Below are 25,000 nucleotides of genomic sequence, written 5' to 3'. Positions count from 1 at the left end.
AGCATTTTCATAAATGAATATATCTTTCTACAGTCCAACCCCCTCTCAAATTGGTTGAGTACTCAAGTATTCTAATTCTGTGTAATTATTGATTACATTCTAGTTTTTAAAACTTAAAATAAAACCAGGCACTCCAGTTGCAAAGTGTTATTGATTTTGTTTGTATTCTGCTCTTATCATCTGTTAAGCATTAGCGTTCTGTGGGTTAAGTTTGGAAGGAATAAGGAATAAGTGTAAGATATTCAGTAACTTCTTTCCAATGATTTTAGGAGCCTAATGAACAATGGTGCAGATTTGTTTGAATATGAATGTGCAGTGGGATGGAGTTTGACCTTCAGCTGTGATTTCAGTTCGTCAGGATTAGTCAAGCTAGGCGATCAAGACTGCTAATGCATAATGATTTATAAAATGAAAAATGTGTAGTGACCATGCAAATGTTTCAGCTAATCAAAGAGAGGAACTTTAGCTTTCAGAAGAAAGAAAAACAAGGGCATGTCAAGGCCTAAACCAAAGATGTATGTAAAATAATCTGAGCAGCTTGATTAGCCAGAGTGAGATTAGAAGTTGCATTTTTGGTCTTTAAACATATGGTGTAGCATATTATGTATCACCTCTCCATAATCTCTGTAACAACATGCCTATATGAACAGCCTCATTTTCACCAGTAGTACAAAGAAAAGACTCGACTCTCTTCTGAAATATTTGTGTGTAACTAAGAGAAGGGTAAAGTTAGACAAACTCTACTTTCCAAAACACTCTTCTTTATCAAAGTGATTAAATGGATGTTAAATTAAAACTAATGTCTTAAAGTATAGTAGAAACTAAGGGGTGATGAATCATGATGAAAAGGCATCTCAGTGTCTGATTGCACTGTGCCGTGCTTTCTGTTGTTCCTGTCACACTATTTCTCTGCTGCTAAAAGATTGCATTAAATAGCAGTGTGCACTGTCCATCCCAGATCTCTTTAAATACTCCTGTTCAGTACTTGATGAAAAGCTTACAAATACCACTCAATTCATTGTCAGTTCTTTTTGATACCATAAAACCAGGAAGCTTTTGAAAGGCTATTATTATGATAGACATTATACATGTAACCAGGGCTTGAATTTGGACCAAGGCTGGCAATGCAATACAATAGTTTATGTTAAAATAAACTATAGATATAGGTAGTATAGAGATGGAAGAAGTGAACAGAAAAAAATTTATCAAAGAATGTACAATCACATATTTCCTATCAATAGTCTGTTATAATAGGAGCAGATACTATAATATGAAACCAATTTTGCATTTTTATACAAGTAGTTAATCTTAATAGAGCTTTTTTAAAAAATTTTTTTTAAGTACCAGGGCCTGGAGATCGGGACTTCTTTTTATCTTCAAATTTTAAGTGAAAAATAAAGGGATGTGTGAACCAGTATTTGGCAGACCATGTTAACAAGGAAATGGTGTTTTCCACTTTAAATCTCATCCACAGGTTGTGGCTGTTTTTTCCAATTCACATTTAGTGAAGTAAGAATTGGACTAACATTATGCTAGGCACCTTTCCGATCACCCACACAGAACTGGGATGTTTAATTAAGTGACATGCTTAACATGCAAACCCAACACATTCAGAAATGCTCCAGCTGAACTAGATTTTAAAAAGACGATTTGCTTATTATAGCAAATTAAAAGTTTGATCCATTTTCATAAGTCTTACACTAACTCTTGAGATTCATTTGAAGGGAGGCATGGTCTTTGCATTGTCTCTTAATAACTTTTTGACCCTTTCATCGAGGTACACTTAATGTAAATGCATAATTTATTTCTTAAAAAATCTGAAGTCATCAGCGACCTATTTTAGGATAATATCTAAATGCTTTTGGCTTTTACCATTTTGAGTCATTTCAAGTTTCATAATTTTTCCTCTCTCATCTCAGAATACATAACCCTGTCATTATGTCTGTTTACCCAGTATTTCTTGGTGCACAGAGCTACATATCAAGTTGGTGCTTAATTCAGCTAATGAGAAAATAAATAAGGGTAAATGAAAGCCTTATTTGGTGCATCACTATGGGGAATTTTAGTTCTGTCAGGATAGTAAATATCAAGAGAGAAAAAAAGAAAAATCTCCCAACCAAAGTTTACTGCGTTTCTTTTCTTCACTCTTTTTTTTTTTTTTTCTTTTCTTCACTCTTGAAGAGTTTAATTGATAGACTGCAGTTTTCACTGGGACACCCATTTTAAACCAGACATTCCTTTTGATTTCATTTGGTAGCTGCATAATGTATTATGATTTCTTAGACCCAACGAGTTGTTTATTTGCCTTCTCACCAGAAAACATCTAAGATAAGTTTTCCCTCCCCTCCTCTATCACACATCTAAATTGTGGTCCCTCATTAGAATATTTGCATGAATAAAAGTATATATTTAGTGGAAAATATTTCCCTAAGCTTAACACCTAACTTGTGAAGGTATATATATTTTAGAAAGTTATCCATAGACTTTCAAATCTGATGCTGGTTTTGCCTGTTTAAATATTGATAAAGTAGTATAATCTTCAAAAATAATTTATGTACTCAGTTAATCTCTATTCGTCTTTGTCAGTGAATTCCTAAAGTAGCTTGCAGTAGCAAAGAAAGGTAATGGGACAGTAACAAAAGTGATAAAGGAGGAATAAAGGAAATGTGTCACTTAAAATGATTCACTTAAAAGTGGAGAAGTTCTGCATGTTCTAAACAAGGCCAGTGGAGCAGTCTACATATAACATGTAATTGACATTTGTTGTAGGAAAAACTAATTTTCTATTTAATAAAATACTTTAAATTTTTAGTAGCCTCAAATGTTTCATTTTGGATGAGCTCATGTATGTAGATTTATAGGTGATAGTATTGGCTTATTTGTAATGTTAGAAATCCCTCAGAAGTGTACTTGTGCTTTCCTATATATATAATTAATTTCAGTTTGTGTTTTGTACATATCTTATGGAAGTAGAGTGTTCAATTAGTTGATTTCTTTTTCTACATATCCTTATGTCTGTATATTGTTTGTGTTAGATGGCAGTTTCCTAGAGGGTAGGCCAGAATCTGCTTAAAATTTGCAGAATATCACATAAGTGTGATACATATGATTTTAGGATGACAATGACATGATGGTTATTTTTATGTCATAAACTTTTAGATGTAAGGAAGACACTCACAAACCATTTCAAGAATAAAACATAATTAATTTAACCATGGTGAAAGGACTAATGAACTCTAAAGAATGCAAAGGTAGAAAACTTGCTTAAACTTGCTTGTACATCAAATCAGTCATACTAGCAGCAAGCTATAGGGTAATATAATTTGTATAAGATGAATTCTGATTGTAAACTTGCAGTTTACAATAATAATTGCATACCTCCATTCATATAACTTTTCTTATAAAGTGCCTTTGTTATCAGTTACACATAAAGTACTTTTACTTGTAGATAGAGTTAATTAAGTGAAAATACTACATATGCTAAAAATTGGTAAGGGGCTGTTAGATGAGAGAGGTGTGACAAGTTTCTCATCACATGATAGACTTTATAGAAGGTATCTATCTATATGCATGTGTATAGCTATCTACATATACATAATCTAGCTACCCACTTATCTATCTATTTATCTGGATTGGCAGCCTTTTTAACGTTTAACCTGTTTGTCTTTCTCTGTTCCTTCATTTCAGTTTCATTCCTTGTTATTTGGAGACAGTATGAGGTAAATTATTCCTGGAAGGAAAGGCATTTTAGTAGATAGATAATTTTTTTCCAAACTGCTTATTCTAACCATTCTTTTTGTTTATCAAAGAACAATTAAGTAAACTGACCATTAAATATTTAAACAACTAAATACATGGGCAACCCATTGGATCAATTAATTTTACAGCATACATTTCAGAATGCCTTTTATTATGATACTTTCAAGTACAGTAATCTATAGGTATGAAAGTATGTTCTAAAAAAAATCCAGAAATATTTTTGAAAAGCACTTTTGAATTCCTTTCTGTTATTCTGTGATTCTTTCCCCTCATGTTACAAAATTACATCTAATTAATCCATATTTCAAGATAGCAAGGGATAGAAAATACTCTTTCTTTAGTATGAAATATGAAGTGGTTTTTTTTGAGGGAGAGGAATTAATCCATCCTGAACCTCCTTTATTTTTTTCTTCTAACTTTTTTTTTTTTTTTGGCTGCATTGGGTCTTCGTTGCTGCACGCAGGCTTTCTCTAGCTGCGGCGAGTGGGGGCTGCTCTTCGTTGCGGTGCGCGGGCTTCTCATCACGGTGGCTTCTCTTGCTGCAGAGCACAGGCTCTAGGTGTGCGGGCTTCAGTAGTTGTGGCACGCGGGCTCATTAGTTGTGGCTCCCAGGCTCTAGAGCACAGGCTCAGTAGTTGTGTCACACGGGCTTAGTTGCTCCACGGCATGTGGGATCTTCCCGGACCAGGGCTCGAACCCGTGTCCCCTGCATTGTCAGGCGGATTCTTAACCACTGCGCCACCAGAGAAGCCCTTAACTTTGTTTTCATTATTAATTTCTCTTTTGTTTATGATATAAAGTGCCAGACTCGAAAAGTTTGAACTGTGTTAAAAATGACTCTGAGGATAAATTGTGAACCATGTCTGTTAATCTTTTTCTGTTTTCAAAGACACATGTTGTCCCAAGAATTTGTTCACAAGTGGTGTTTATATAAATACTTGCTTTTATTTACAGTAAATGTGAATTGTTTTTTCTAGGAAAGAAAATGATTGCTTTTTCAAAGGTTGCAAACTTGGCAAGTTGACAAGTTGTCTGATTACTTGCTGGTTAGTACAAGCAGTGCCTTCAAAGAGTGTGACTGCCGCCCAACCGAGCAGATAGATGCGTCAGGCTTCTGTGCAGGAGGACTTCCTGTTCGCCTCTCTTGCCAACCTTTTCCTGTCTCTCCACAGCCTTTCTCTCTTTCTCTCAGACTTTCCCCCTGGCTTTTCCTTACTTTGTATTTTCCTTGCTTCATCTTTCTCTTCTGCTTCTTTCTCTCCCTCCTTATTTCCTTTTCTTTTTGACTCTAATTTTTACAACTTTGAAGGAGAAGGAAATGGTAGAAAGGACATTTTGAGCAAAATACTTTATTTTTCAGTTTAATGAATAACCCTTGAGTAATCTTTAGATTTCTAGACTTCCAGATTTAAGTTTAGTTAGCTTGAAATAAGAAAACGTTTAAAGGAGAAGCTAGAATACGAGGCTTATGATCCCTTCTTGGAGAGGACCTATCTATGTAGCTATTTTCTGGGGATATGTAAGTAAGTAAATATCCTATATGAGTTACTGCAAGTACTCATGTAGTAATATGTATTACTGTGTGTATTTTTCTAGTACTGTGTATATTTTATATATATATATATTAAATTTTGAAGACAGGTTATATTTTATGAATAAGTACACTGCACATACATTCTTTTTACTAGCTTTGATAACAGATATTTAAATGTGTATTTTTCCAGTCGTTTAATCTTTATCATATCTATCTTAATCATACCTGTAAATCATGTCAAAAGGCTTTCACTTGTAGCACTATGACATTGATGAGATTATCAGTTATGAAGTGTTGAGAAAACTGACATGTAATTGTTTATTTCTAATTATGCTAGTCAAAGCAACACATCTTAGCATAATACGTAAGAGGTGTGGAACATGAAGGTGGAATCAGATGACATCTGATGCCTCTGGAAAGCCAGTGTCTAAATACTGTGGTACCTAAAATATCATTATTAAATAGTTAAATAATATAACAATTATTCTATAAAAATGATTGGTCATCACTACTAAAGAATTTGGTAGGGATGCCATATAGCTATGAAGTAGGTTAACAGACTTTTGGTAACGTCCACTCTTTCTCCTTCTGTCTCTGTCAAGGTGCCTGTGTCGGTGGCCATGATGACTCCCCAGGTGATCACCCCTCAGCAAATGCAGCAGATCCTTCAGCAGCAAGTCCTGTCTCCTCAGCAGCTCCAAGCCCTTCTCCAGCAGCAGCAGGCAGTCATGCTGCAGCAGGTAATGTGGATTACCTGCTTCGGAGTGCTAGCACCCATGTTGACAGTGCCATGGGCATATATGACAATTCCTTCTCCACTGGAAAGGACAACCTGTCAGCATGCTAGAACATAAATGTAGCATGTTAATTGTAGAGCTGAGTAGTAAAATTTAGATCCCTTAGTCTTTTTAAATTCATTAACGTCTAGAGTAAGAGCAGAAATGGGTACCATTTCAACATGAGATAAAGCAATATTTAAATATTCAAATACTTAGGTGCTTTGGATTTATAGACTTGCCAACAAAAGTGCAAAGAGACTTACAGATAATTGTTGCTTTTGAAATTTCTAACCCTTCAACCCTCCTTTTAGTTCACATAAGTATGAAATTGGAACTGGGTATTTTGTTACAGTAGGGAAAGTAACGTCCCAAACTTTCCTTTCCACAATAAATTCAGATTTTAGGAATAGAAGTAGCTACTAACTAGAACAAAGTTGAACAGCTGAGCCACCAATTCATGATGTTAATCTTTTTTAAATAGCAAAACTAATGTTCCTAATATGTACATTATTAGAGCTTTGAGTTTATATAAAGTGGACTTTATGTTATAGACTTACTTCTCATAGAGAAAATAATGTGCTTTACCTAAATTCTTATAGATTTAACGACTTGCTATGTTCTGTGATGATGACCGTAGGCCAGTTACTTATATTTCTAAGTCTGACGTTCTCCTGTCCATCCGATGGTTTACAATTTTTTCCCAGTAAGAACTGGTCACTCTAATTGTATGTAACTCTATAGTTGGTTCTTATAAATGGTAGAGCAGAACCTATTTTTATGTGCTATTAACGCTGCAGATATAATCATCGAGGGTATTCATTTGGCTCTAGCCATTCAGAATTCAGATCTTCTATACCCTTTCGTTTAGGATACTTTGGATTCTGGATTGGAAAGTTTCAGAGCTGCCTTGGAAAAAACAATGTACGTGTAGATCTGTCTCCTGGAATCCAATGCGTATTTATGGTTGTTCTTGTGAGACGAATCTTAATGGAGACTCTACCCTGTGCCAGTCTAGAAGAGTTTAGGGGGTTTATAATACATGCAACTTTTGCCTTTATTTATTAAAGTCAAAATGGTTTATTCAGCAACAACTGCAAGAGTTTTACAAGAAACAGCAAGAGCAGTTACATCTTCAGCTTTTGCAGCAGCAGCAACAGCAGCAGCAGCAGCAGCAGCAGCAACAGCAGCAGCAACAGCAGCAGCAACAGCAGCAGCAGCAACAGCAGCAGCAACAGCAGCAGCCGCCGCCACAGCATCCTGGAAAGCAAGCGAAAGAGGTAGGATCTGGCCGGCTCACCCACGCAGAGGAGGGCGAGGCTGGGAAGGGCACTCGGAGGCCAGGGCAGTGTTAGACGCTCCCATCTCCAGGCTCTTGCTGTCCAAGATGCATTATCATGCATTGGTACTGAGCTTCGTGACAGTAACAGGAGAGCTCTCCTGCTCTCCTTCTTTGCAGCGTGGGACTTGAGAGTCACAATCCAGTGCTGCTGTCGTCTGCTGTTCACTGATGAATCACAGTGTACAAAGAGCAAGCTGTGTGGTGGACAAAGTAACTGATTATCTTGTATTCACCGAGAATCTAAGTTGGTGAGGGAACCTTACCTTTCTCAGTGGTGCAGCTCAGAGAACATGCATGCAAATTGAGCCTGTGGTTGGGAGTTGGGGGGGAGGGGAAGCCAGGGAGAAAGTGGTTGAGCGCAGATTTCAAAGTCACAGGCCCCTGATTAATGAACTGCTACTGTAGGTTTGGAGTGGCGAGTAGAAAGTTCCAGTTTGATATGCTCATAAATCAAACTGACAAGCTGGCTTCTCAGGCCTAGCTTGTGCTTGTCAGCAAACTGCATCAAATATAAACATAATACAAACAAAACACGTTGAAGTAGTTAAATTGATCAGCAGGTAACAGAGCCGTTGTCTTCAAGCTGCCCATTATGCAAACGTACAGGAAACAGTTTTGACCCCCTGAGGCTTTGTTTCTGTTTGGATTTGTGAATAGAATTTCAGACAGCCATCAACTACAGAATAGAAATTGCTCCCTTATTTCTCCGGAGGCTTTGGGCAATCCACATGACTTGCTCCGTTATGCAGTCTGTTTTCCAGTGAGCGCATCAGAAGTTTCTCTTTTCCCCAAACTAAAAAGGAAAGGTCCTCCACAGCAGCTTGCCTTTCTCTGAAGTGTGACTGCCTTCTCATACCCTCCCGAGTCCAAAAGAAGTCTGCTTTGTCTTGTAATGCCTCACAAAATGGGAACTTATACTTTTCCTTCCAGTAAGGGGGCAACTTTTTTTGGCCTTGAACATAATTCTACCTTTCATATATTCCAATAAGAGAGAAGGGGAAGAGAGAGAGCTAACAGTCCTGTCCTATGAAGGCTACATCCCAGTTTACTAATAGATCGCTAGAGACCATGGTCATGGACTTCTGCAGATCAAACTTATTCAGTTGGAAAAAAAAGTGTTGTCGAAGTTGACTGTTTCCGTAAAGTGTCATTCTTTGAGTCTAAGTAAATTTATTATCATCTGCAATAAGCCTATTTTTAAAAAGTCTGAACTTTTGTGACAGGCTTTCTCTAGCCCTTGTTCCATCCCCTTTCAATGCAAGTTCCTCGGTTCTCTGTTGCTGTGTTAATATTTGAAAGAAAAGCAACTAGAAATCTAGAGCTTGCTCACATTCTGCCCTTGAGCTTTGACAATGGGATGACCATTCGCAAACGTACGGGGGCGATGAAAGAAGCGTACGTCTCTCTGTAGGAGGGCTGTCTGCGCAGACCCTGGTCTCAGCCGTCCGTTCGCTCACTGGGTTGGGTTTTCTGACACCAGCAGCAGCAGCAGCAGCAGCAGTTGGCGGCCCAGCAGCTTGTCTTCCAGCAGCAGCTCCTCCAGATGCAGCAACTCCAACAGCAGCAGCATCTGCTCAGCCTTCAGCGTCAGGGACTCATCTCCATCCCACCTGGCCAGGCGGCCCTTCCTGTCCAGTCGCTGCCTCAAGGTACATGCGAACCGTGGCACACGCTCCATTTCTCAGCTTGCACTTGCTGCTACTGTGTGGCCTGTCTACCTTACACCTAGAGAACTTTCGTTTTTATAACCTTTATGTTTATTATTAAAGCATGATTGTTATGAAAATGAAAACACGACAATCCAAAACCTTTGGGACGCAGCAAAAGCAGTTCTAAGAGGGAAATTTATAGCAATACAGTCCTACCTCAGGAAGCAAGAAACATCTCAAATAAACAACCTAACCTTACAACTAAAGCAACTAGACAAAGAAGAACAAACAAAACCCAAAGTTAGTAGAAGTTTGGAGTTTGGGATTAACATATACATTCTACTATGTATAGAATAGATAACCAACAAGAACCTGCTATATAGCACAGGGAACTCTACTCAGTATTCTGTAATAACATGTATGGGAAAAGAATCTGAAAAAGAATAGATACATGTATATGTATAACTGAATCACTTTGCTGTACACCTCAAACTAACACACATTGTAATTCAACTATACCCCAATATAAAATAAAAATTAAAAAAAAAAGACTGTTAACATGGTTGCATGCCCCTTTTTCTTGAGACTCAGAAGTTTTACTCCACACTGCTTTTTAAGTGTGCAGTAAACTGCTTTCAAGTGCTTTGTTAGATATTAAATGTGTATTTATTAGTCTTATGAAAGAAAATGTATAAGGGCAACACAATTCAAGCTATTGAATTCAAGCTATTGAATACACACTGAAGATCTGCAGGGAATTGGATTAGTATGAAGGCTAACAACACTCCATTTAACATAAGTGAGCTGATAGGAGTTTTGGTGGACAACTGATAAGAAAAAGATAGAGGCTCCTAATCTTCACGCTATATATAAAAGGAAGGCTTTATGTATTTCTACAGAGAATAGTCCCAGTTATGCTTTGGGGGACCTCATCATGCATCCTGGGACCATATTGATCCTCCTTTCTGTAAAAGCATATTGCGTATACATGTACTGTATTGTGAATTACAGCTTTAAAAAGCTGGCAATTGTATTCTTGTTTTTCTGATAAGAAAACTTCGGATGTACTTTGATAATTCAATAATACAATACCATACAAATATACAATTGTATATATTCATTATTTGACTCAACTTTTGGGAAATGGAAAGAGTTCTAAGTAAAAAAAAATGAAAAAGAATGGTAAACAGAATGATTCTTTGTGTGCTAAAATTCTCAATACAGGTAAAAGTCATGTATCCATAAACATCCTAAAAGCATATTCTAATTTCCATTTGGATTTTGTTGGAACAACTTTAATCCAAGTGAACTTTCATTCAAGTCACTTATATTTGTTCCAGAGGGGCTCACATTGCAGTAGTACTTGCTGTGCATTTTTCTGACTCTATAGGATACACGGAAGAAAATCAAGAACAATTAAATAGACAAAAATTATAATTAGGCTAATAAAAGAGTCTTTTAAATACACATAATTATTATTTTGGGCACATTAAATTATAAATATTGTGGTAAATGTTTTTCTCTTTATTTATCAAATTACTGTCTCCATGGCTTATTTATCCCAGAATTCCTCTTTCATTTGACTTCGGATCCTCTAATTCACCTGACTGAATCACTCCTAGGAAATCAAGAAAGATAAAGTTTAAATAGTGAAAGAAAAACAAGGCAATAAACCCACTTTTCTGTATCATTCCAAAGAGAATTGGAATAAACCATAGTGTCACCACAGCAGTGAATGTTCTCTTCACAAATAATTGTTTTTTTGGAAAAATAAATACAACTTGAGGACAAAGAAAGAAATAAGGTTAAAAAAATAAAGGCGTTTATAAATTAGTTCAACGTAAATATAGATTTCTTTCATAGAAACTGTACTAAAACAGAAGCAATAAATTCATGTCATTGATTTTCTTAGTAAAATTTAAATAAAGTCTATACTTGGGATCTGGGTTTTTTTCTCTCCTCAATAGAGAAGTATGATTTTGTTTGAGTAAAACCATTCAAACAAACATTTCAAGAATGTTTAAAATAGATGTTCGTAGAAACAAGATGTAACTTATCTGAAATATATTTGCTAAACTGCATTCTTCCAAAACAAGCGTACAAATATCTTGTGAACAAGAAAATTCATTATGATATAACCATTCTAATAGTTTTCAAATGAAAACTTTCTCTAGTTTCTGAGCTTTCTTTTGACAGAATTATCTTCTTTTTTTTCTTCTATTTGTTTTTTCCCTTCCAGTTTTATTGAGATATAATTTACATACAGCACTGTATAACTTTATACAGCATAATGCAACATAATGATTTGACTTACATGCATCATGAAATGATTGACCTACAACACTGGGTTAGTTCCTGGTCTGTACAACATAGTGATTCACTATTTCTCTACCCAACAAAATGATCACCACTTACTTTCTTCTATTTGTATTCTCCATAAGATATATGAGAAATAAAACTCACAGAATGGAGAACATTGAGGGACAGGAAGTAAATCTGAAAACATATCTGGGTTTGAGCAGAAAGTGTATTTTTTAAGAAACATTTTTAATTGAAGTGTAGTTGATTTACAATGTTGTGTTAGTTTCAGGTGTACAGCAAAGTGATTTCAGATATATATATCAATATATATATTACAAAATATTGAGTATAGTTCGCTGTGCTATACAGTAGGTCCTTGCTGGTTATCTATTTTATGTATAGTAGTGTGTATATGTTAATCCCAAACTCCTAATTTATCCTTCCCCACCACTTTTCCCCTTTGGTAACAATAAATTTGTTTTCTGTGTCTGTGGGTTTATTTCTGTTTTGTATATAAGTTCATTTGTATCATTTTTTATTTTTAGATTCCACATATAAGTGATATCATATGATACTTGTCTTTCTCTGTCTGGCTTACTTCACTTAGTATGATAATCTCTAGGTCCAAACAAAAAAGATGGAAGTCATCATTGTGTTTCCAGCTGTTTAGATGAATGTGTGAAAAGTGCCATTGTGGAGAGTCCCATCAGCCAAACACAGGCAGAATGTGTCATAAATCAGCTACAGTAAAGGAACATAAGTTCATAGTGCTCTTCTGGAATCTCAGAGTGGGAGAAAGTAAAGAAATAATTGTTAGATAATGTAAGCCCTGAATCATTTCTGCCTCAGTTACTGGTTATTTTGGACAATTAATATTTTTTTTTATCAATTTGCAGTTCACTTTGCCTCAGGTTTTTGGTTGGTTGATTAATTAGCCACAAATAATAGCAATATGAAAACCAAGTAGGATTAACATGCAATGATGATATTCTCATTGTATCTTTAAAAATATGCTATATTTGCAATATTTATCCCCATGATTTAACACAGCTTACTCAGACTACTTTTAAAGTTACAATTTCTTTCAACCGTATAAAAATATGTACATGAGAATCAGATAGATGTAACAAAATTATAATTTTGATAAGGAGATTTACAGACATTTTTCTCTATATTGCAAAATGATGTAATGTATTTTATCATTTTAAAGTAAGGCATTTTAAATATTAAGCATTTCAAGCCATCATGAACATTACTATAATATTGGATTTTAATGTGAAATAGGCAATTAAATTACAATCTCTAAGGATGTATATAGAGTGACTATAGGTATACAGAAGTCAAAAAAGGATGGATTTGTAAATCAATCTTGAATAAAATACTGATTATAAAGCTATTTGATACAATGTGTACTTTAAATATCAACTAGTAATTAATTAGTGACATATTTTCATGACCCAGTACCACTGTCTACAGGTTAAAAAATAGGAAATTATTGTGACATGCACTTTAAACTTTGATATGTTTTTGACATAAGATAGAAGTCAGTGTATCCCAATACATAATATATTCATAGGTTTAGTATTACTATAGGGATATATATATACACACACACATATATATTTGTATATGTGTACATATGTTTAATTCCAGCTTTTAAAATATTTTTGAATTTGTAGAAGCTATCTAAAACAAACATTTTCATTACCAATCTGAAAGACCAAACAGGGAATGCTAGATAAGCAGCCAGTCCTGGTTTAAACTAACACCTTGTAGAACTAGATGAGCTTGGAATCTGTTGAACAGTAAAGAAAATGATATCTTTTAAAATAAAATATAATGTCCTTCATGCTGAGTTAGGACTGTGCTGAAGTTTTTCTTTGGCATCAGTATTCAGCCAAAGTCAGCTATTTGGCTTGGACTTCATGCTTTGCTTATGGAAATCTAAATAGCCAAATGGCTACTTCAACACCACTCTGGCATCCTTGATTTTTTTGCTTAATCTGTGATCATGGGCTTACATAGAACATATATCTAATCAGGGTAACAGCACCAAGCACTATGAACAATGTACGTCATGCAGAATTATTGTTACCATTTTAGTATTCCCTTTCCAATACCAGTAAATCTTCTATTTGTAATTTAGGAAAATCTCCTTTGGGGTTTTACATGCTGAAAACTCCATCAATGAGCTAAAGTTTGAAGGTACATTTATTATAGTGGGAGGAATAAAACTTTGCAGAGTTACTTGTGAATGCTGTTATGCATAAAAACTAACTTAGGGATAAATAAATACATAGGGAAATATTAAAAATATGTTGAGTTAGTTGTTGAGAAAATTTAAATGAGACAGGAAGAGGGAGATTAAATTATATCATAATTCTAATTGTTGTAGAATTGTTTAGTATACTAACATACGTATATTAAAATGGGTTTAATGCCATTTAGGCCATCTCCCTTAAAAAAAAGTTCTATTTGTCAATTCTTTATGTGTTGAGGGAAGACTTAAAAGGAAAACGTCAACTTTGCCACATTAAAATGTCATGATCAAGAAAAATAAGAAATCATTGTTTTTGTAATAGAATATCAGACTGTAAAAATGCAGCCTGTAAAAATTTTAATAGTAAAATCATAGCAGGAATTTTTTTACATCAGATATATTCCTGTATCCCAGAAATTCTTTCCTTGGTGGAGATATTTGCCTGTGGTCTCAGTTTCAGCCAAATAGCTATTTTTACTTCTTGTAATTCAGCATTTGGACGAAATGTGTATTAGGTACATCCACCTGTCACTGAAAGTACATTTTAAAGATGGGCATTTTACCTACAGGTTATAGTAAACCCCTAGTCAAATACAGATCAATAAGATGTTAGGTTTGGCAAATTATAAACGAACACTTGGCTTTCTGAAGGTAGCTCAGAAACTGGAATAATGGTTGCCACTGGAGAGGAATACTGGGGACCCAGAGGTCAGGGCTGGTAGGGAAATTTAATTTTGCAATGCATACCCTTCTCTGTGATTCAATTATTTTGGCCATGCGTGTATACTAGTTTTTCAAAATGTAAAATTGAAGATGAAAAGTGAAAATTAATGATAATATTTCAATAATTTCAAGTATTGAATATCAAATCATTCAATAAAATATATGAATAATACAAATACTTTTACCAAAATTCACTTTTATTACTTTTAATTGTAAATAACCCTAGAAAATAAGTTAATTAAAAATTCACAGTAGACTGACTTTATATCATACTATATTAAAATTATTTAATATTGAAAAGTAATTACTGGACGTAAAAAATAAAAGGACGTGGAAAGAATCGTTTATTTTTGAGTGTGAAAAAGATGCTCATGTAATTTTTACCAATAAGTGAAACTTTTAAACCTTGTATGCCCCAAGAATGTATAATCTCGACGTGAATGATAAAATTTTCATTAATTCTTAGCACAGTGCTTGGCACCCAGTACTCTGCAAACTCTAGCTCTAGAAATAAAGAATTATTATTTAATTGCTTTATCTGTCATATTATATGCAATTTGATTAGGAATTCTTCTTTTTATTCTCTCAACTCCTGGAAAAAGAAACCTTTTAATGCTTATTTGTAGTCCTGGCAGTGAATGAAGCCCAAGTCACTATACAAAAGTAGAATAGGGTTTCTCAATTTTTTGTGGGCAAGGAATTTTTAAATTATGAAATTATAAAACTTTTCAGCAGTGGTATTGTATGTATATATCCTTGAAATATGTTTTAAAGGAAAAATGAATAATCTTCACTTAAGATTTTAAGTTGACTAATATTCTGTGATACTATAGTCCACTGATTCCCAGATTGTGCTTGCCACTACACTAGTGTTCTGGTCCATTGAACAGCTCTTTTATTTATTTGTTTGTTTGTTTGTTTATTTTTGGCTGTGTTGGGGCTTCCTTGCTGCGTGTGGGCTTTTCTCTAGTTGTGGCGAGCCAGGGCTACTCTTCATTGCGGTGCACGGGCTTCTCATTGCGGTGGCTTCTCTTGTTGCAGAGCATGGGCTCTAGGCGCGCAGGCTTCAGTAGTTGTGGCGTGCGGGCTCAGTAGTTGTGGCTCACGGGCTCTAGAGCACAGGCTCAGTAGTTGTGGCGCACGGGCTTAGTTGCTCCACGGCATGTGGGATCTTCCTGGACCAGGGCTCAGACCCATGTCCCCTGCATTGGCAGGCGGATTCTTAACCACTGCGCCACCAGGGAAGTCCCTGAACAGCTCTATTAAGTAGTATTCATTGAGTTTTTACTCACTGCAGGCACTCGTATAGGCGCTGGGAATAAAGCCATGACGAAAACAGACAGCAAACTCTGCCATCATAAAACTTACATTTTAGTGTAAAAAATGTAACAAGACAGACTGTAGAAGACAGACAACAAATAAGTCAAGTAAAATATATAGTGGTAACTGCTAAGGAGAAAAATTAAAAAGCAAGGATAGGAAAAAATTAAGCAACCACAGGAGAAGGGAGGAGTTGAACTTTCATAGACAAGGGAGCCAGTAAAGGAGTCCTGGGAAGGGGCTGTGTGAGAAATGACCTGAAAATGTGAGAGGAGCTCGGCCACGTATTAGCTCTTGAGCAAGTTACTTAACTTTCCTGTGCCTCAGTGTCCTCATCTCTAAAATGAAAATAATGATGGTAATAATAATAATAAAAACAATAATAGTGGTTTGGGCATTACATTAGTTGTTATGTATGCAGCCTTTGGAAAAGTAACTGGCATATGAGAAGCACTATATAAGTATCTGTTAAAAAAACGGACAAAGAAACCTGCTAGAGGAGTGAGTTGGGGTCAGAGGAGCTGTATAAACAGGAGCTTAGTTTTGGACATGTAAGATTTGAGAATTTGTTAGGATTATGTGGAAATGCCAAATAGGCAGCCTGCAATTCAGGGAAAGGGCCTGGGTTGGAGATCACTTGAATCCTAAGCCTATACCTGGTATTTAAAACTGAAATAAATTAGTGTAATTGTAAAAAGAATCTGTTGAGTTAATTTTTTTCCTTCAAACACATTTGCAAAACACTGAGTTTAAGAAAGAGACTCAAGTTTTCTTTGTTACTAGACAGATATCTCAGAACTGTTTTACTTGCTAACATGAACCAGGGGTCTCCGAGATGGAAACAACGGGCCTCTGAGATCTCTTAGACTAACAGCATTTAGAGAGTACTGTTCCATAGAACACAGTTTAGGAAATGCTGAATTTGTTATATTACTGCCTGAAAAAGTAAATTACTTCTTGCCTATCATCAAAACATAAAAAACTCCCCAAACTTTCAAAATGCTGCAAAATGGATTGGCTAAGTTGTTTCATTTTCATAAATAGTTTTGTATCCATAGAAAATAGCTAAGCAAGTTGATGCGAAAACTTTGTCTCATGGGCAGTGTAATAGTTTACTTAAAAAAAAATTCCCCCCAAATTATCTGTACATTGGAATCATCTGTGGAGCTTCAAAAGCTACTAGAAATGGTGATTTGATTTGTTGGGGCTATGGTCACGGCACTGGAAATTTTAAAAGATCCCCAAGTGATTCTGATATGTAGATGCTTTGGGGAGCTAGTTTCGCTAACAGGAATCTCTTTTTGACATTATTTATTCTCTGTCCCTTATTTAAAATAGTTAAAATTAAATATTTAAAATATATAAATATTTAATATTTTTAAAATATTCTTTTAATTAAGGATCGTTATTTGGATGATGAACAGGTTATTTTATTTTTCAAATGTTTATATGCCTACTGTTTGTCACCCTATCATTGTGATATCATGGTGATACCACTAATTTTCAAGGCAAATGAATAGTTTAATGGAATTCTACTTTTAGAAGGGAAGTGGATATTTAGGTTAACTAAATTATTAATAAAATCCAAAAACTAAATTATTAATAACATCTTTAACTGGTATAGTTTCAAAAAACATCTAAGAGTCTTTAGCCAAAATATAAAATGTTATTAGCCACTCAGTCTGTTAGAATCAACTAGTACCATTTATAATTCTTTAGACATTGGCCTTATAGGAGAGCAATGGTTATAAATAGCGTGCCCTTTAAGAGTCACAGAACTTCTGTGTACAAACCAGTATGTCTTCGAGAACTGTATGAACCCGTTTTAATCAATTAAATCAACAACTATTTCTTGAGCACATACCAGGCACTGTTCTAGGCACTGGGGGGTCTACCAGTAAAATAAGAAATCCCTGCTCTTAGAAAATGGTGGAGGGAGACTGTAAAACAAATAAATAATATAGTTTAGGGGCCGATAAATGCCCTAAAGAAGAATAAAGTAGGGTGAGGTGGAAGGGCACGATAAAAGGCAGGTGGGGAGGGGCAGTGGTTGATAAGTGTGGTCAGAGACCTCTCACAGGAGGTGACCCTTGAACCACCTGAGAGAAGGGAGGGAAGAAGTCGTGAGAAGATTTGCAACCAGAGGGGCCTAGGCTGTGAGGGCCACCAGAGGAAAGCTCGAAAGGGAGCAAATGTTTGATGCATTCGAGAAAGAGCAGAAGACTAGTGTAACAGAATGAAATGGAGAGAGACAGCGATGGATGAGGTCAGAGAGACAGGCAGGTGCCAAATAATAACTGCCAGCACCTCATGGGCCACGGTAAGTTTTTTTTTTTTTCTTTTCTTTTTTTTTTTTTTGTCTCTAAGTTCAAAGCCATTGTAGGCTGGAAAGCCATTGGAGGGCTTGTTGGGGAAGTGCCATGGCCTCATTTACCTTTAGAGAGATAACTTTGGGCTGACAGATGAAAAGTAAATTAGCCAAAGCCAAGGTGAAAACAGGAGGACAGTCAGGAAGCTATAGCAGTGGTCCAGGCAAGAGCTGACGGTGGAGAAGAGAGGCAGCAGAGAGTTCTGATGCAGTGGATGTGTTGATGCTCTCACAGAAAAGGATTTACTCGTGGAGTTTTGCTGTTAGGACACCTAACACATGCAGCCAGGTAACAAAAAGTCACGGTCAGAAAAGTTTCAGGATCCCACGTTAAAGCTAGAATTAAAGCAATCGTTAATGATCTTTATATAGAAATTACTTCCTATGTAACAGAAATACCTTTCTTTATTAACCCATCCTCTTCTTTATAGAAAAAACAGCTTTTAATAACTTTGGGAATCTGAGTCACCCTGTCTTGTCTTTAGTCTCAGGCCATGTCTTAAAATCTTGAGGAGCCAGAATCACTAGAATGATAGCTTTCAGTAAAACTGTCTGTTTGAAATTGTGATAGGCATAGCAGTTTAAGGTTTCCACTGTGATGAATAACTTGACCAGAAGTTATGTTTGGAACAGTGAGAATTCTTCTGTTGCTCTGGGCTACTTACCACTATGTCTAGATCAATGATTTTTTCCACTTGCAGGGGTAGGGGTGAGAGAGCTCTCCTCACCATCATACTCTGTTCTCTTTCCCCAGTCTCCCCTGCCCATTCCATGCCACTTCACTCTCATGCAGCTCGCAATTGATCAGCATCACTAGACCATCTGATGTGGGGGGAGGGGCAGGGGAAGTTTGATTAGCATTTTCATCCTTATATCATATGCTGTAGATGAACACAGTAATAAAAAGCATAGATTTTGGACCCACAGGGCATCAGGTTTGAATTCTGTCCACTGGTTATGAGCTTGGTGATTGGGGCAACAGAGTTAATCTTTCTGAGCCTCCATGCCCTCATCGATAAAATGTAATGATTCCTAAGGTCAGGTGAGGTTAATTTAGATTATGAATGTAAAGCGCCAGAATATAGTAGATGCTCAATAAATGATAGCAATTATAATTACAAGTACATTTTCTCCTGTATATCTTTATTCAGCAGTTTTCATATTTTTAATAAAATATTTTAGGAGCAAAGGCATTCAAGTCAGACTGCCTGGATTTAAATCACAGCTTTATCACACATAAGCTTTGTGACCTTAGATATATTTTTGAACCTCTCTCCCACTTTGCTTCCTTATCCATAAATAAGTTGGTTACAATAAAAGTATCAGCTCCATTGGACTGTAGTAAGGATTAAGGAGCATAAGGTATATAAAGAATATATGAAGGCACAGAAATTGGCATATATAAGTAATGTTTTGTAAGTCAAGTACTGTAAATAACAGTCTCTCAATTCCTTATTTCAAAATTACAGTGAAAAGCTAAAGTATTGTACCTAGCTTTTCTATTTTCATTCATCATAAATCAGGTAAATTTACATAATCTGAGCCAGGAATTTGTTTAAAATGAGTAGTTGATTTATTCTATCAGTCATAAAATGAAGGAGAAATTTAGATATTATCTGCTTAATTAATCCATGTAAGTTAGCATATTGGCTTATTCAGGACCTCAAAATGAAATTCAGTTATTTCCTTGGCCATTCTGACAAAGATCAAAATAACTAGATAATTGTCAAATCTATTTTTCTTTTAACGTGAGTGTTTGCTGTTTTCCCCTGACATTTGTGTTTCCCACGTTACTTCTTTTTTCATTTCTTTTGATATGTGTTATTTCCAAATGTTCTTTCAGTTCCTCACTGATAAAAACTTCATACTAGCAATAAGTAAAAGCTTGAATAAAGTTAAATAGTTAAAAAGTTAAAAGTTGAATAGTTTAATTTTCAAATGGAACTTGCTGTGTTTTTTCTACTGATCCTTGATATTATTCCCAATACTATTATTTCTAGTACTGTTCTTGAATTGGTAGTCTTTAACAAATAACTGATTATTGAAGAGAAAACGATAGTGCTGATGGTATAAAGTGGTTTATTATCATATATTAATAATTCTGGTAACATCACTTTTATGGTTGGCCTTAATCCAGTGATAATACTAAGCTCATTATATGAAATTTACTTTGTTATATTAGTGGGGCTTTCTTTCACTTTATAGCTGGCTTAAGTCCTGCTGAGATTCAGCAGTTATGGAAAGAAGTGACTGGAGTTCACAGTATGGAAGACAACGGCATTAAGCATGGAGGGCTAGACCTCACTACTAACAATTCCTCCTCGACTACCTCCCCCACCGCTTCCAAAGCGTCACCACCAATAACCCATCACTCCATGGTGAATGGACAGTCTTCAGTTCTAAATGCAAGGCGAGACAGGTAAATCTCAGGAGATACATTCTGTTACATATCACCAAACTTTACTTTCACCATTTGTGAAACTAAAAATAATGATTTGTACTTAACAGGGGCAGAATGTGTAGAACAACTAATTAAATAGATAGAAACCTTTAGATTATTTGTATTTATATTATTTTCATTAGAAAAAAAGCAGTTCAGATACCAGCAGTTTAATGGGTAGAGTGGGGAATTTCCTGAAGAAAGTTATTTGTTAATAAGTGCATGCAGAATTATTGTGTCAATATATTTTTATGGCTAAGGTGTTTTGATTAACCTGATTGCTGAAATGAGAACATTTTTACCATTTTAAAACTTAACCAGTTTCAAATAATTAAAGATGCATATATATCCCCCTTATATATGTTACAAACATGTGCTTAGAAAACAGAATGGATATACATAAACATATAAACACAGGTATCATAAACCAGAAGATAGAAGATCTGGTTTGCCTTCTTTATGGTTGTGGCATGATGGAATTATAAATATATAATAAAAATGAACTTACGGTGGTAACTTTCTGAATAAATTTACCTCAATATTCATAAAGAAAAATTATTTGATTTCAGTTACCAACACTGAGTACATTATATTAGGTAATTTTTCAACTTACTGTTTTATTTTAGTTGTGTAAAAACTGCCTTTGTAAAAGGATCACCCATGTACTTTTTTGTCCATTTAGTTCTATTTATGCAGGCATATCGTTATCTAATCAGGTCCTTTAATGTAATTTACATAAACTGTAGAAGCTAAAATATTGCTCAATATGAAAACTATCTTTTTAAAAGATGAAGCATAAGTGTAGGACTTCTTAACAGAATGGCTTAGTCTCATATGATATATAGCTGTAAAATTCATATTTAAGTGGAGTGGATTAATAGTGTTCTGTTATGTATGTGAATACCTGCCTAGCTGCCACAAACCCTTTCCCCTAAGCAAATGTTTTTTCAAAGAAACGTACATATAATTACAGTACAGTTTAAGATATAATGCTGTAGTTTGGTGATGTTTTATGTTTTCCTAGAAGTATCATGAAAATTTTTTTCTTGTTAGCTTTCATTATTATAAAATGGTATGCCTTTGAATTCTTTCACGCTGTTGTTTTAATTGAGAGTAATTTGATGATTATATAGTTCAGAAGTTGGTTGATGTCTCTAGGATCTGTCTATCTGATATAATACTCACTTATCAAAAGTCTTGGATAATTGTAGAAAAAGATAGCTAATGAATACCGTTCCAAAGTAGAATTTTTAAATCAGCTGTAACTAGCAGAAACATACATGGTTCACACATAAATATTAAACAATGTAAATGATTCTAAAGGTCCATATCTTCTCTAAAAAGAACATTACGAAAATCTTATGGTGATTTTCCTATGACTTTCTTAAAAACACAGGGTTTTTTCACTTGACCACATATGAATATATATATTTTTATTTAGAGGTAAATGTTACGTTAAGGTCATATGGCAGGATTAGCATATGATATTATACAGTCCTCTTAGTTTTTCATCGTTTATTAACAGTCATCTTTGGCTCTATTTCTCCTCTAATTGGAACATCATCTAGCCTTGGCAGTTGAACTATTCAATAGAACGATTAAATTTTTCTGACTGCTCTGAGCTGAATTGACCTGTTTTGACCTGTTTGTCACTGATCGTAACCTGACAGGCGCTAGCAGCCTGCAACGATTATGGCTTTTTGAGATCAATCTGATGCCATGTTCTTTTGCTGCAGCTCATCACATGAGGAGACTGGGGCCTCTCACACTCTCTACGGCCATGGAGTTTGCAAATGGCCAGGCTGTGAAAGCATTTGTGAAGACTTTGGACAGTTTTTAAAGTAGGTTTTTTACTTTTTTTAGGGGAGGGAGTGGATTGTATGGGAGTTTTAAGCAGATTGTTGTAAATAAACGAAAGAAAGCTGAAGGAAGAAAGTGAAGGTCCATCATAAGGCACACTGTAAGTTTTCTGTGTGTTCCAACAAGTAGATTAGCAAAGTCAGGCTAAGACGGTTAACTCTTCCTCTTTACCTTTTCATGAGAACATTTTACAAGTCATCCAATAAAAGTTTTTGAATGAATGAAAAAAGAAGTAGCCCTACTATAGCAGTGTCATTAATAACTGGAAGACGTGTTTGTTGGATTCACTTAAATTTCAAGGTTTCAATAAAAATTTCCAGTAACATTATGTGAGAAGTCATATTATATATATATATATATATATATATATATATATATATACACACACACACACACATACATATATTTAAACAAAAGACAGATTTTAAAGGTTTATTTTTTATTGCAGACTTTATATTTCTTACTTTAAATAATATTGAATGTATTTATTTAACAGCAAGAATAAAAAACTGAAAGTTAATAGTAACTAAAATTTTAAGATAGTTGTTATTTTCTCCATGTTGTTACTTGTTGCCCTGAGAATCATAAAGAAACATACATGGCCCTATGTTTGTATGATAGATTATATGGCTTCTCTAGCTTAAAATCAACTTTGTGTGTCCTTAAATTCTTCATAGAGTGATAATTTATTTTTTTTTAATTCATAAGAGGTTCTTTTTCAAATGAGAATATGCATCTTTCATGAAACATTTTCCACGCACAATTTCAGTATACAAGAGATCTAAACAGAGAGCTACAGATAGGTTTATGGAGATGAGTAACTTCACAGGCTGAGACTCTTATGTTGTCATGGAGCAGCTAACAGGGTGAATGAACTGTTTCATGCTTCATCAACAATTAAGTTAATTAGCTCATTTGAAATTGCACTGCTTTGTTGCCAGGATGTTGGCAGAAACATCAGAAAGATGTGTTTACAAATGGTAGACTACAGAGTATAGAGCAAAAGCACCTTAACAACAAGGCACAAGTACTTGGCATCATAATAACTGTATAACTGAATTACAGTAAGACTTCCACAAGGATTTTTTTAACCTTTTCTTATTTCTGACCAATTAAAAGAAAAAAAATCTTCCTATATTATTATGGATTTTCTACATGGCCTTGAATGAAAATTTGCACTCCTATTATCCAGAACAGTTGTGAGCTACCACTTTGTTGGATAGGAAACTGATTTGACCGTTCTGAAAGCAAAGAGAGCTCTTAAAATGTTAAGTAACTTTGCTAAAGTTTTCCTCTCTAAGAAAAATAACATTTGCTAAAATAAAGACAGGATATAAGAATATAATTCTTTAAAGAACTAATTTCATATTTCTTCATTTGAATATATTAGTCCTTATTAATATGTTATATTATTCCTTATCATTAAGATTATTTAGAGCACTATTGCTGCTATTTGTTCAGTATGGCAATTTAAGCCATAGAACTAGCTCAGTCACCAAACATTTTATTGCTCTAAGTTGTTGTTTTTGACAAAATTCAAAATAAAGCTTTAAGAAAAAAATACATGTCTTTGTTTCAGTATGATTTCCTTTACGACACTTGGAAAGGAGCATTGTTATTCATGTCAAATTTGTATACATATTTTTATTACTAACAACCTTATAAATATGAACTCTCATTTTACCCTCCATGGGTCTTTTTCATATTCAAGTTAGTATTTTTAAAAAACTGAAGAACTTACAATTAAAAAAGCATTTCCTTTCAATTAAATATCAACTTTGTTCCCAAAGACTGACCACTTTTCCAACCCATTAACTTTATAGGGATGACAGAACAAATGACAGTAGATTTTAAGGCCTTTCTTTTAGTCCATTTTTGTTATGATATGCTTAGATTCTGTAAGTCAAAGATCTGTGATAAATTCTGTTAATAGAGCTAATGCCAGTGTACTGTACTGAAATGAAATATTAGACATATTTCCATACTAGTATTATCTTTTTCTTAAAAATGTGTGGGAAATTTGAAGAGAAATAAAATAACGTTTTATTAAATTAATTTCAGTTATTCAGAAAAAAAGTGTTGATTTAGTGTCTCTGTGGAAAGTGAATTGAAGAAGGCATCACCACTAATACCGATTTTCTTGGAAAGAAGATTTTGCTTTTCTTTTGTAATGACAGGATTGAGAGTCTTGGGGGGAAAAATGTCAGGCAAGTCAAAAAGCTGTGAAAGGTTTTTAGCTCTCAGGTTTTTTGTTTATCCATGCTCCAGAAATTTTGTACCCAGTGTTTACTATAAAAGGTGTTTGAGAAAATATTATTGTGGCATTTTTATTTCTAAAATGCACTAGAAATACATTGTACAGCTTGAGCTGTACTTTGTAATCAGACAGCTTATCCATTGGTTTGAAATAAAAGGAAGCTATCCATTATTACTATTTACCCTACATATGCTTAATAACAAAGGATAGTAGAAAATATAGAGTCCCAAATTCTATTTCTCACATTATATCCCCAAATAAACTGGCAGAATTCCTCTATTTTGCCCAGCACCAAATGAAAATCCACCAGAGGACAGTTGCTTATGAATAACATATATATTCTTAGCCATATATACATATATAAGAAGAAAGTCTAGACTGAAAGGTGTTCAGGAAAATTTCTGAATTACT

At 34.8% G+C, this 25,000-nt stretch overlaps 1 protein-coding gene across 12 annotated transcripts in view; it reads left to right on the top strand.

The window, feature by feature from the left end:
• Window positions 1-25,000, top strand: part of FOXP2 (forkhead box P2) — a 531,392-nt gene that overhangs the window by 461,550 nt on the left and 44,842 nt on the right. For 10 of the 12 annotated variants that reach the window (XM_057550253.1, XM_057550256.1, XM_057550248.1 and 7 more), the window contains 5 exons: window positions 5,896-6,033; window positions 7,158-7,349; window positions 8,892-9,060; window positions 20,238-20,451; window positions 22,209-22,313. In XM_057550253.1, coding sequence (XP_057406236.1) covers window positions 5,896-6,033; window positions 7,158-7,349; window positions 8,892-9,060; window positions 20,238-20,451; window positions 22,209-22,313 — 818 coding nt within the window. The remainder of the gene's footprint in view (window positions 1-5,895; window positions 6,034-7,157; window positions 7,350-8,891; window positions 9,061-20,237; window positions 20,452-22,208; window positions 22,314-25,000) is intronic. The other 2 variants (XM_057550257.1, XM_057550255.1) reach the window with 1 other exon arrangement.

The sequence above is a fragment of the Balaenoptera acutorostrata genome, chromosome 7, assembly GCF_949987535.1.
Source record: "Balaenoptera acutorostrata chromosome 7, mBalAcu1.1, whole genome shotgun sequence".
Lineage (NCBI taxonomy): Eukaryota > Metazoa > Chordata > Mammalia > Artiodactyla > Balaenopteridae > Balaenoptera > Balaenoptera acutorostrata.
This window is presented reverse-complemented; position numbering and strand designations above follow the sequence as displayed.